We start from the raw sequence: 14,195 nt of genomic DNA on the forward strand, positions 1-14,195 counted from the left end.
GGGCACACCTCTACCACTTCGACTGGCTTCCCTTTGGCCAGAGGTACTACTTCCAATCGCTTCGGGAATGCCGTAAAGTGGTTTACCGTCGCAAAATTTCTAGGCAATTTGAGGATGGTATCTCTGTTTTTACATATATTTAAATAATTTTGGTGTTGCTGGCACCTAACTTATTTAACATTTAATTTTCTGAAGGCACGGAATGATGGTACATTTATTTCTCGAATCCTTTGCGGCTCTTCTTTGTACGTGGATTCTGCTGTCTGATCTTCGTTTGTTCTTTTCCTTTTATTTGTTTGTAGTTCGGCAGAGGTTGATGGTATCGGTTGATTGCTGGCTTCTTGAAATTCTTCGGCCCTGTGTGGTAAAGGCCGATCCGTGGGTGCAGGGGTTCAAAAATCGGGATAAAAATAAGAAGCTTCACCACAAAGGCGTTGGTTCAGCAGCTTCTTATTTTTATCCCGATTTCTGAACCCCTGCACCCACGGATCGGCCTTTACCACACAGCGCCGACCACTTGGCCACCATGAAATCGAACGATACCGAAGAATTTCAAGAAGCCAGCAATCAACCGATACCATCAACCTCTGCCGAACTACAAACAAATAAAAGGAAAAGAACAAATATTTCAGTGTGCTATTATTTAACAGAAAAGGGGTTTTGAAAGATAAGACAATATGCTTCAATTTTATTCATATTTAAATCGAGAATAAATAATTCCATGATTTATCTTATCTAACAGAGGTGTTTAAAAGTCTTTATTTTAGGTGAGCATACAAAAGTTAAAATTTTTGGGAGGGGAAAACAAATTCAGTTGGCAGTAAAAAAGAATTTAAATGAGGACAAGATGATTTGTTTTATATAACAAATTGTTTTTATTCTCATTTTGATTGTTTGAGAAGGGAAGTGAAAAAAAATATATTTGTTTCAGAAGGGAAGGGAAAAAGATTATTTGTTTTAGAAGGGAAGTGAAATTCTTTTTTTTCCAAACAGAAAAAAATTATACGGCAGGTGGTTTCTGCTACTGATCAATCTTCAGAGGTTTGGGGGGAAGCAATTTTATATAAAAAAGTAGTGTTCCTGTATGTTACTGAAAACAATTGTGGTTTTTTTTATTATCTGGAAAATTGGGAAACTCATTCCCCTCAAGTTGCACACAAACACAAAAGACGATTGACCGGTGCCTAAAGTTATATTACAATTTGTTTAAAACTTTAGATATCCTATTTTGCAACATGTAAGCATTTTTAGAAAATTCTATCCATATCAGTAGACTAGGATCATGGTTGGAGCTGTTGATGTTGTACAAACAAGTTTAATTTAGAAATGGGAAAGCATTTGTTGTTTGCAATATTAAAAGTTACCGGTACTGCATAAATCTTATACATGTAAATCGATTTCCAGACCAAGGCCTGTTCCCACATTTATTTTGGAGAGTGCACATTTTCTTTGGCTATAGGTTTTGGGGTCTACCGAGTCTTCTGGACACAATACATGTATATAACTACTATATCCTAGATGTTTAGTTCATTTAGGCAGTTAATATGCAAATATTGCCATGTTTTTGTGAATTTTTCACTTGGTTTATGCTTATTAACAACCATTTTTGACACTGGAAAAACACGTCTTTTGTATAAAAAAAAAAAGACAGACTTAAAATGGTATTTGCTGCCTCCCGCAGAACCCAAGCATGTTGCAGTATGGAGTAAGAGAAAAGACTGATCAATTTGTAGTCAGAATAATGTGGCCAAAGTTAGGTCTTTTTGTGACCTTGTAAGCCAGCTTGTTAAATTTAAACAGCTTTATACAAACAAAATCATCTATGTAGTTGTGTATGGAATAAAAGCCCTGTTCATTGATAATTTTCTATGTTTTCTATGTATTGTGTGCGATTTTGTCCCATATACATTTACTCCATATCCTTTCATTTTCTATGGTGTAAATTTTGTGCTGTCTTAATTGTTGTCCCATAATGTAAACATACTTTTGAAGTTTTTATAGGTGGTGTTTTATTATCTGTAATTGTCTCTTGGTATGTAAATATGCATAGAATTTTCTGTTTGTATGGTAATGAATCAAATCCTTGTAGATCCAATGTTTTCTTAGTTCTGATGTAACTCTCTTGATAGACAAACTCAAATTTAATATCACAATCCACAAAGTCCCCAATGGTGAGTTTTAAGTCAAAAGTAAATTGTAACAAGTAAAAATTTTATAAACTCATCATCAGTGAAATTGAGCATTGTAGATCTAAACCAATTTCTGAATAATTTAATGTTAGCATACATTTTGTGTAAGTGTGAAAGGGGATAACTGTGTGTAAACCAAAACATAGTCTCAATAAATCATACTGGCTCAAAGCAGACAGAGTCTTTGAATGAATAAGTTTTATTAATACAATAAATTCAGTAACAAAATATTTTGGCCCTTGAGAAACACTCAGTATAATTAAGAATTTAGGAGTTCCTGCTGAGCAAGTCAAATTGCAACCTGTAGTGTGAGGAAGAACCCGCCTGCCCGACAATACACCAGCCAGGAATGTGAAGCAAGGGGTCTCCATCAAGGGGATGAGACTAGGCGTCTCATCTGCAGCCGGGGTGTGCAAGGTCTGCATGGGGGATAGCCCATGTGATGCTGTCTATCAATCTGGTGCTGGAATAAATTTGATAAAATTTGTCCCCGATATGCTTGGGATGAATGAAATTTTAGAAATGACCAGTGATAAAATTCCATCAAGGAAAACAAGTTATAAAATAAAAAATATCACTGTTAAAAGCTGAGATGTTTCTCATGTCATGAACATTATTGAAGGTGTTTGGATGGGGTTGGTTGGTGGTAAATTGAATTACAGCACTGTTAAACTGTCAAGTTGAACTTAGTTTGACTGCTTTGAACCAAGAAACTGATTATACAAAGACAATGCATATGGCTTAACACACAGATTTTGGGTACATCAATCATCTAGTGGGAGGAGACTGAAATCACTGACCTTCAGTTATTACATACTATGGTCGGGGCCATATAGTTTTACCCTTGTCCATCATTCCATCATTTCGTCATTCCTTCATTCTGTCATTCCATCATTCCGTCATTCCGTCATTCTGTCATTCTGTCATTCCGTCATTCCGTCATTCCGCAACAAACCATTATACAGACTTTTTTTCTAAACGCCTTCAGATATTGGGCTGATTTTTGGTATGTGAGTTAACCATGATGAGTTACAGATCACTAATTTTTGCCAAAATTACGGGCTTTGGACTTGATAAATTGTTGAAAATCAGAGTTATAAGGACTTTTTTTCTAAACGCCTTCAGATATTGGGCTGATTTTTGGTATGTGAGTTAACCATGATGAGTAACAGATCACTAATTTTTGCCGAAATTGCGGGCTTTGGACTTGATAAATTGTTGAAAATCAGAGTTATAAGGACTTTTTTTCTAAACGCCTTCAGATATTAGGCTGATTTTTGGTATGTGAGTTAACCATGATGAGTTACAGATCAAGTATAAGTTTCGTTCCACTCTGCTAATTTTTGCTGAAATTACGGGCTTTGGACTTTGATAAATTGTTGGAAATCACAGTTATACAGACTTTTTTTCTAAACCCCTTTAGATATTGGGCTGATTTTTGGTATGTGAGTAAACCATGATGAGTTACAGATCAAGTTTAAGTTTCGTTCCGCTCTGCTTATCAGATTTTTTTTCTAAACACCTTCAGATATTGGGTTGATTTTTGGTATGTGAGTTAACCATGATGTGTTACAGATCAAGTTTAAGTTTCGTTCTGCTCTGCTGATTTTTGCTGTAATTACAGGTTTTCGACTTTGAAAATTGTTGAAAATCACAGTTATACAGATTTTTTTTCTATACGCCTTCAGATTTTGCGCTGAATATTGATATGTGAGTCTACCATGATGAGTTACAGATCAAATTTATGTTTCGTTCCGATATGCTGATTTTCATGCCGTTTCAACACATCTTCAGTACATCCACTTCCTGTTTGCTGATAGTTTGAAATTTAACTACTCATTGATCAAGGAAATTTTTCATCAAACTAGTATTGGTCTTGAGACCTGGATACTATCCATGCATGTTTGTGTCCACATGTGTTGTTGAAATTGCAGATTTAATACTTTTTGAGACGGGGCCATTTGTGTCGTTCAGACACATCTAGTTTTTTTATGGGAACTGAAATTATCCTGCCTTTCACCACAAACAGTGAATAATTGTAACATGTATCTGATTAAGAACAGATTAGTTTGTCCCCTGGAGAGATTGCAGTGTAACTTCAAAGTGTCAAATGCCAGAGAAATTAATCTCAAGATGTAGCAAGTGGTCTGTGTATGTTAATTAAATGTATCCAAGATTTTAGTATGTTTACTGGAAAGATAAATTATCAAAGTTGGCTGGAAATATTATTTGTATAAACAATACTTATATAACATATAAGTAACCTAGTATTGGACTAGTACAAAGCAGGTAATCTTCATATCACATTGATATCTAGGCTTATATGTAAGTAATACTTGCTGCTGGATGTCAGGCAAACAATCAATTAATAAATAGACTGGAAATATTAATAACCTCACTCAAGTAATTTTGATTTTTTTTTTTTTTTTTGGCAGACCCTCCCATTCAACCCAACAATATAAAGAAGAAAATTAAAAAATCAGTTTCCATCATTCTCACTCAATATGAAAATAGATTCTTAAATAAACCCTCCCATTCAACCAAGCACGATAAACAGAAAATAAAACAAATGTTATTGGACACTATCAGATCACCTACTTACTGATGTAGTTTTCCATAAATGTATTTTATAACTCAAGCATTCTGCAGGAAAACACATATTTCAAATGTCTAGCTTTCAGTGACTTGCAGCTGCCTGTGTGCATATCATGAGTAGAAATTATTGTGTAGTTGTTTGCATATCATAAGTAGAAAAATCTTCTTTGCTTCTACTGTGATTAGGGTAACTAATTTAACTTTGATTAAAATAAAAAAAAATATATGAATTGTCAGCATTTGTAATTTATTTGTGCTGTAAAAACATCAGTTTATGTAGTTATCAATATTATATTGTCTTATATATTATAAGTTTTTACTCTATATAGTTTAGATTTTATTTTTTTACAATTTTCATATTTTTTTCAATAGGTTTTTTTTCTTGAGAAACGTCCGAAAGTTTACTTACCTGTAGTGCATTTATTTATGTTTCAATGTTTTTTATATTATACTACCCACATGACACGGATCACATTCATAGGAAATTTAATGGATTTAGTTCTTAAAAAAAAAGCACTTCATGGTTACATTTCCTTTTGTTTTATTTGAGATTTTTATTGGAAAGCTTCATCTCAATTACTTGTGGAAGAATTAATGCATTACTGGAGTGATTTTAAGTCATAAAGTAAAGAAATCCCATAAATTATTGCTGCAGTTAAATTTATTTTCAATTGACTCATACACATGGGGAATATTATAAAATTCGTCTGGAAGAGTTGTTTTCCGTTATCGAGCTCGAGTTATCTATCGAGTAAACAAATGGCGGCCAAAATCTACGTGAATGACAGGCTAGATTTACAAGTATATTTGTCGAGAAAACAAAAAAAGAAACAGTTTTTGAAGCTAAATGATTCAGTGGCTCAAATACATTCTCAAACACTCGTTTCCTTGAAATATATTGCTGAACGTAAGTCAACGTGTTAACTTAAACGGTGATGCAATGCCAAAAAAATATCTTCCGACTCAATCAACCTATGTTTATATTGACACATGTTTTAAGGTAAACTGCTTGTTACTCTTTGAAAAGTTTATGGACGCTCATCCATAGTTATTTATCTACATTATATAAAAATTTGACATCACAATTGGCTACGGTTCCTGAAATTTCAATGATCAAAACTATGAGGTTGTTTTTGCTGTAGCACATGTCAAATTAATTCCGGTCAGGCAAACGGCTCGTGTAAATAAAATTTCAGCCAGGGAATCCCACGAAAAAATAAAATTCAGGAGTGAAAGTGTTAATAAACTCCAGTGAAAAAAAAAAAAATTGCCATAAAGAAAGAAAAAAGATTGACCTGTTAAAAGCATTTATTTGCATCTCTGCCCCCACAACAATATTTTTTTTAAATCCTGAAAAACTTGAAATCATCCATTATTAGGAAGAGAATGATAGATAAGCCTATAACATTCAAACATGTTCAAGTCTGATGACTGGGTTTACTATTTGTATAAAGCTTTACACCTATTACATCCAAAGGTGTTTGAGTCTGATGGTGATGGCTGGGTTTACTATTTGTATAAAGCTTTACACCTATTACATCCAAACGTGTTTGAGTCTGATGACTGGGTTTACTATTTGTATAAAGCTTTACACCTATTACATCCAAACGTGTTTGAGTCTGATGACTGGGTTTACTATTTGTATAAAGCTTTACACCTATTACATTCAAACATGTTCAAGTCTGATGACTGGGTTTACTATTTGTATAAAGCTTTACACCTATTACATCCAAAGGTGTTTGAGTCTGATGGTGATGGCTGGGTTTACTATTTGTATAAAGCTTTACACCTATTACATCCAAACGTGTTTGAGTCTGATGACTGGGTTTACTATTTGTATAAAGCTTTACACCTATTACATCCAAACGTGTTTGAGTCTGATGGTGATTGCTGGGTTTACTATTTGTATAAAGCTTTACACCTATTACATCCAAACGTGTTTGAGTCTGATGACTGGGTTTACTATTTGTATAAAGCTTTACACCTATTACATTTAAAGGTGTTTGAGTCTGATGGTGATGGCTGGGTTTACTATTTGTATAAAGCTTTACACCTATTACATCCAAAGGTGTTTGAGTCTGATGGTGATGGCTGGGTTTACTATTTGTATAAAGCTTTATACCTATTACAGCCAAACATGATTGAGTCTGATGACTGAGTTTACTATTTGTATAAAGTTTTACACCTATTACATCCAAACGTGTTTGAGTCTGATGGTGATTGCTGGGTTTACTATTTGTATAAAGCTTTACACCTATTACATCCAAACGTGTTTGAGTCTGATGACTGGGTTTACTATTTGTATAAAGCTTTACACCTATTACATCCAAAGGTGTTTGAGTCTGATGGTGATTGCTGGGTTTACTATTTGTATAAAGCTTTACACCTATTACATCCAAACGTGTTTGAGTCTGATGACTTGGTTTACTATTTGTATAAAGCTTTACACCTATTACATCCAAACGTGTTTGAGTCTGATGACTGGGTTTACTATTTGTATAAAGCTTTACACCTATTACATCCAAAGGTGTTTGAGTCTGATGGTGATTGCTGGGTTTACTATTTGTATAAAGCTTTACACCTATTACATCCAAACGTGTTTGAGTCTGATGGCTGGGTTTACTATTTGTATAAAGTTTTACACCTATTACATCCAAACTTGTTTGAGTCTGATGGTGATGGCTGGGTTTACTATTTGTATAAAGCTTTACACCTATTACATCCAAACTTGTTTGAGTCTGTTGGCTGGGTTTACTATTTGTATATATAAAGCTTTACACCTATTACATCCAAAGGTGTTTGAGTCTGATGGTGATTGCTGGGTTTACTATTTGTATAAAGCTTTACACCTATTACATCCAAACGTGTTTGAGTCTGATGGTGATTGCTGGGTTTACTATTTGTATAAAGCTTTACACCTATTACATCCAAAGGTGTTTGAGTCTGATGGTGATTGCTGGGTTTACTATTTGTATAAAGCTTTACACCTATTACATCCAAACGTGTTTGAGTCTGATGGCTGGGTTTACTATTTGTATAAAGTTTTACACCTATTACATCCAAACTTGTTTGAGTCTGATGGTGATGGCTGGGTTTACTATTTGTATAAAGCTTTACACCTATTACATCCAAAGGTGTTTGAGTCTAATGGTGATTGCTGGGTTTACTATTTGTATAAAGCTTTACACCTATTACATCCAAAAGTGTTTGAGTCTGATGACTGGGTTTACTATTTGTATAAAGCTTTACACCTATTACATCCAAACGTGTTTGAGTCTGATGACTGGGTTTACTATTTGTATAAAGCTTTACACCTATTACATCCAAACGTGATTGAGTCTGATGGCTGGGTTTACTATTTGTATAAAGCTTTACACCTATTACATCCAAACGTGTTTGAGTCTGATGACTGGGTTTACTATTTGTATATATAAAGCTTTACACCTATTACATCCATATAAAGCTTTACACCTATTACATCCAAACGTGTTTGAGTCTGATGACTGGGTTTACTATTTGTATAAAGCTTTACACCTATTACATCCAAACGTGTTTGAGTCTGTTGGCTGGGTTTACTATTTGTATATATAAAGCTTTACACCTATTACATCCAAACGTGTTTGAGTCTGATGACTGGGTTTACTATTTGTATAAAGCTTTACACCTATTACATCCAAACGTGTTTGAGTCTGATGACTGGGTTTACTATTTGTATAAAGCTTTACACCTATTACATCCAAACGTGTTTGAGTCTGATGACTGGGTTTACTATTTGTATAAAGCTTTACACCTATTACATCCAAACGTGTTCGAGTCTGATGACTGGGTTTACTATTTGTATAAAGCTTTACACCTATTACATCCAAAGGTGTTTGAGTCTGATGGTGATTGCTGGGTTTACTATTTGTATAAAGCTTTACACCTATTACATCCAAATGTTTTTGAGTCTGATGACTGGGTTTACTATTTGTATAAAGCTTTACACCTATTACAGCCAAACATGTTTGAGTCTGATGACTGGCTTTTTGATTTGTATAAAGCTTTACACCTATTACATTTAAACGTGTTTGAGTCTGTTGGCTGGGTTAACTAGCTTTATATTAAAGAAGGCATACTCCTATTACATTCAAACGTGTTTTAGTCTGATGACTGGGTTAACTATTTGTATAAAGCTTTATACTATAGAAGGCAGTAGACCTGGTGCTTCATACCTTATATACATAAGCCTTATTTTATGACCCCCAATAGTTACTGCAGAATAAAAAAATGGTCACTTTTGATCTTCCGACAGGCAGTTAAACCCTTACCATAAAAGGGTGTCTGTTGCAAGGCTAAATTTCTGTCCTATCCAATTAACCCCAATTTTCCAGTGGTAGTCCAAATTTCACGCCCTTCATTCCAGTCAACCCCTATTACATGACCTACCTATTGTATGTATTGTTAATTTGTTTTAGATGCCACTTTATTTTATGATTGTTTTTGTGATAAATCAAAGGTCAACCATGTATGTGAGATATTGTGATATTAGTCATTTGGATTTCACTATTCCTGATTCCAAAAATTAAATTGGGGAAAAATAGAAAAAGTAAAACGTATCTTTCAAAAGCTAATGAAATTAAAATCAAATTATTTCTTGGTGTAAGCCAGTTAAGTCTGAAACTCAAGAATTTGGAGAAATTTAATTGCCAGCCAATGAATTATTCACATAGTGAAGTGCTTAGAAAGTGCTTAATTTACAAAACTTTGAATTCTCTGAAATACTAAAGATTTTTTACTCCAGTAATAGATAACCTTAGCTGTATTTTTCATTTTGGTCCTCAATGCTCTTCAACTTTGTACTTGATTTTGCCTTTTAACTTTTTTTATTCAAACATCACCGATGAGTCTTTTGGTTTACAAAATTATAAGCTTGGTAATATGATATAAATAGAATAATAGAGTGATACTCTGTAGTATGTGTTATTTCTGAACAAGCCTATGAATTACAAATTAATAAACAATTGTAACATGAAATGATATGTCTAAGAAATGTTCCTGACATGATATTAAGATCTACTTTCAAAATCAATAAAAGAAAAACTACAAAATTGTAAAAAACCTGTATACCCACTAAAGGACAAGGTACAACTAATTGGCCCTTAAATGAATTGTGATTGAAATTTTCTCAAATTTTCAGATAAACTCATCATAAATACCAGGATTCAAATTTTGTAGGCCAGATGTGGGTTTTGTCTACAAAAGACTCATCGGTGACGCCTGAATCAAAAAGTTAAAAAAAGGCCAACTAAAGTATGAAGTTGAAGAGCATTGAGGACCTAAAATTCAAAATGATATCACAATTAAAACGTGTCATCAAGAATAAGAAACTGCTTGGAATATCATTGGTTAAAGCCAACACGCGGAGGCTGTATATATCTTACCTCCTATAAACTGCTAGGAATATCATCGGTTAAAAGCCAACACGCGGAGACTGTATACATCTTACCTCCTATAAACTGCTAGGAATATCATTGGTTAAAAGCCAACACACGGAGACTGTATATATCTTACCTCCTATAAACTGCTAGGAATATCATTGGTTAAAAGCCAACACACGGAGACTATATATCTTACCTCCTATAAACTGCTAGGAATATCATTGGTTAAAAGCCAACACGCGGAGACTGTATATATCTTACCTTCTATAAACTGCTAGGAATATCATTGGTTAAAAGCCAACATGCGGAAACTGTATATATCTTACCTCCTATAAACTGCTTGGAATATCATTGGTTAAAAGTAAACACGCGGAGACTGTATATTGAATACACTGTCAGTGGGCATGTTATATTTTATAAACACGGGTCAGTGGGCGAGCTATATTTTATAAACACAGGTCAGTGGGCGAGTTATATTTTAAATACAAGGTCTGACAGTGGGTGTGTTATATTTTAGATACACTGATAGTAGTAGAGTTACGTTCCTCAAATTAATATACATTGTAAATATTAATAGTTATAATTTTTGAAGCTTTTAAGTGACTCTGACTCTCTGACTGTTGATAATTGTATCTAGTATTCATCTAGACATGTCTTATAAAACTGTACTTCAGTCTTCAATCAGAAGTATGTATCTTGTTAGGAAAAGAAAAAATAGAACTAATAAAAGCTGTGCTATAATTTTTAAGACAATCAAGCTGTATGATTGAATTTTAAAGTGCAAACTCAATTATGAGTTCTTCAACAAATTCTATAATGATTATAATGATACATAAAGAAAATGAAATAGTAAAATCTCTAAAAAGTACAAAGTTGATTTTTAAATCATTTCAAAGTTCATTTACAAGAATTAATTCCAGGAAACCATTTCCTTGACATATCTGTTTTTATTGTAGCAATAAAATGTTAACTTAAATGCATTTTTTGATTGAACTTTGGTGAGTGTTAAAACATTAAATGTTATTAAGGTTTGACTAATTCAAATTAAATTAAATGGAAGTGAAATTTAGTTTTCATTACAAACATGACAAATGCAGGGGTGTCATCCTGGTTTGCTCACATTTTGAAATATATAGAAAATGTTGTATTTTTCATCATTTTACAGATAGTGACCCAAATTACTTATTTTTACCATAGTGCTTTTATTTTATTTTCTTATGCAATGCATGTATAAATTTGATTCATAAGTTAAAAAAAGATATGTTTGCAATTAAAGAAAAGTTTATTGTGTATTTATATCATAATCATTTAGATACTGACGAATTATTAAGACACTTTTCTAAATGAATGCCATTGTTTTATCACTAGTCATGTTATTGTCTGTTAAATGAATCGATTGAATTTATGTTAACTTATTGTAAAAAAAATAATTGATTTATATATTATTTGTGTATACAAATAAAAGTGGAACTACAAAATGAAAAATACCTGAATATATAGAAAACACAGATAAACTATATACCTGTAAAGTTTAAACAGACTATACAATTGTATGCTCATCAAACCTTTTGTCTTTTTTGTTTTCTTTACTAATAGATAATTGGTAAAATTTAATGTCGGCAAACCAGGAGTAAACCAAATGCAGGATAGTATGACATTGTCGGAATGGACAATGATCACTTTTGGCAAAATATGGCCTTGAATTTTAACTTTATCTTAAAATATTAAAAAAGCCACAAACTACTTCTTAAAGGATCTATCTGAAAAGCCTTAATGCTAGGTAAAACAAATCTCTTCATAACAGTACTTAATAGGCTCCAAAGTCAGCAAGTTTTGGAGAATTGTCAAAATATGATGGTTTTGTGCATTTTTCTAATCAAAAGCTTAAGGTAAACCTTGGCCACAATCTATGATCCAAAATGTTCTGTAACCAAAATGTACCAAGGTTAAAATTGAATCCAGAGGCACAAAAATTTTCTGGATCATGAATGGCCACCAAAGTAAATTATGCTGAAAACTGTTATAGGTTATGGAAAAATTGGACCAAAACTGACCTCACAACACAAATAAGGCATAATTGAGAGGTCATAAATTCAAAATTTATTATGTGATTTACACAAAGGAACTTATTTTTAAAAATCTAATAATAACAGCAATAATTGTACTTTTCTAGATTTGGATATTTCAGTTTCACACAGAAAACTCAAAACAAAATTTATGACAAAGGAGACAATTTTTGTCCAGCCTGCTAGGATTGTCATTGAATGAGAGGCATAGGAATTACTATCTGTTGGCAGTGATGGCAGCAAGGCAGTAAACTATTTGTATAAAGCTTTATATTTCAGAAGGTGGAATACTTGGATTCTTCAAACCTTGAATGCAGATGCCTTATGTTACCAAGTTTCCTTTTGTCCATCCTCTTTAACCTCATTTTCATGGTTCAATGACTGCTTGAAAAAAATGTACATTTTTTTGTCATGTGAAATACTCACTTATTACGAGTAATAGGAGAATTGATGCAAAATTTTGTGAAGGAAAATCACTACTAAAATTATATATGAATGCAAGTTTTTATACGCCCGTTTACGGGACGTATTATGGTATACCGTTGTCCGTCTGTCCGTCCGTCGTCAACATGTCGGACATTAACTCAAAAACACTTTAACCAATTTGCATAAAACTTTGAAGAATTGTTTATATCTATTGATGTGAGCTCCCTTTCGTTTTTTTATAAATTTCAGATTTTACGTTTCCGAGTTGTGAGGTTTTATTCATTAAAAAAAGGGGGATTTTCCAGTTTTCGGACAATAACTCCAAAATGCTTTCACCAATTTGCAAGAAATTTTGGTGAATTGTTTATATCTATTGACATGAGCTCCCTTTTTATTTTCATAAATTTTAGATTTTATGTTTCTGAGTTGTGGGGTTTTATTCATTAAAAAAGGGGCAGTTTACAGTTTTCCGACAATAACTCCAAAATGCGTTTAGCAGTTCTCATGAAACTTTGGTGAATTACTTATATCTATTGATGTAAGCTCTCTTTTGAATTTTATAAATTTTACATTTTACATTTCCGAGTTATGGTGTTTAATTCATTAAAAAAGGGGGGATTTTCCAGTTTTCGGACAATATCTCAAAAATGCTTCAGCAGATCTCATGAAACCTTGGTGAATTGTTTAAATCTATTGACAAAAGCTCCCTATTGATTTTTATAAATTTCTGATATGACATTGAGAAGTGATTGAACTTTATTCTTTGAAAATGCGACGGATGTATCATGCGCTCATGGCGCAGCTGTTTATTATTATTGCCAACCTGAAACTTCCCATTTTTAGCATTGACAAAAAATCTAAATAATTTCTGAATTAACAGTATTTTGTTAGGGATGGATTATTGATAGTAGAGAACAGATTGTTAAATCTATTCCAGATATCTGAATTACAATTTACAAACTACTTCTTGTTTACAGAAAGATGACAAGGATACTGCTTTTGCCCAGGCTTATTTGAACAGAACAAAAGAGGCACTCAAAGAAGAATCAGACAAATATGAACAGTTCCTTAAGATATTGAATGACTTTGGAAAGTCAGAACAATCTCCTATTAAGGTAGGTTTGTCAGAACATTGTGCATTGAGTACCTTACATGTACACGACAGTGCCAGGCATATGTGGAGCAGGATCTGCTTACCCTTCTGGAGCACTGGAAAACCCCCCTCTGGTTTTTGGTGGGGTTTGTGTTGCTCAGTCTTTAGTTTTCTATGTTGTGTTTTGTCTGCTGTTGTTTGTCTTTTCATAGTTTTTCCTTTTGATATGCCTGTCTTAAGAAGGGACATATTATGGTATACTGTTGTCGGTCTGTCCGTCTATTATCGACCCCTCGGACAATAACTAAAAAACGCTTTCACCAATTTTCATGAAACTTTGGTGAATTGATTATATTTATTAATGTAAAACCCTTTTGGTTTTTAAAAAATTTTAGATTTTACGTTGCCG

The 14,195-nt window shown here is 33.1% G+C and overlaps 1 protein-coding gene across 5 annotated transcripts in view; it reads left to right on the plus strand.

Moving 5' to 3' along the window:
* Positions 1 to 14,195, plus strand: part of LOC127732893 (GON-4-like protein) — a 179,747-nt gene that overhangs the window by 75,437 nt on the left and 90,115 nt on the right. For all 5 annotated transcript variants that reach the window (XR_007996491.1, XR_007996492.1, XR_007996490.1 and 2 more), the window contains exon 22: positions 13,671 to 13,808. Coding sequence is in view for 1 of the 5 variants with exons in the window: in XM_052242069.1 (XP_052098029.1) it covers positions 13,671 to 13,808 (138 nt within the window). In the remaining 4 variants the exon portion in view is untranslated. The remainder of the gene's footprint in view (positions 1 to 13,670; positions 13,809 to 14,195) is intronic.

Source organism: Mytilus californianus, unplaced genomic scaffold, assembly GCF_021869535.1.
Source record: "Mytilus californianus isolate M0D057914Y unplaced genomic scaffold, xbMytCali1.0.p SCAF_3, whole genome shotgun sequence".
Classification (NCBI taxonomy): domain Eukaryota; kingdom Metazoa; phylum Mollusca; class Bivalvia; order Mytilida; family Mytilidae; genus Mytilus; species Mytilus californianus.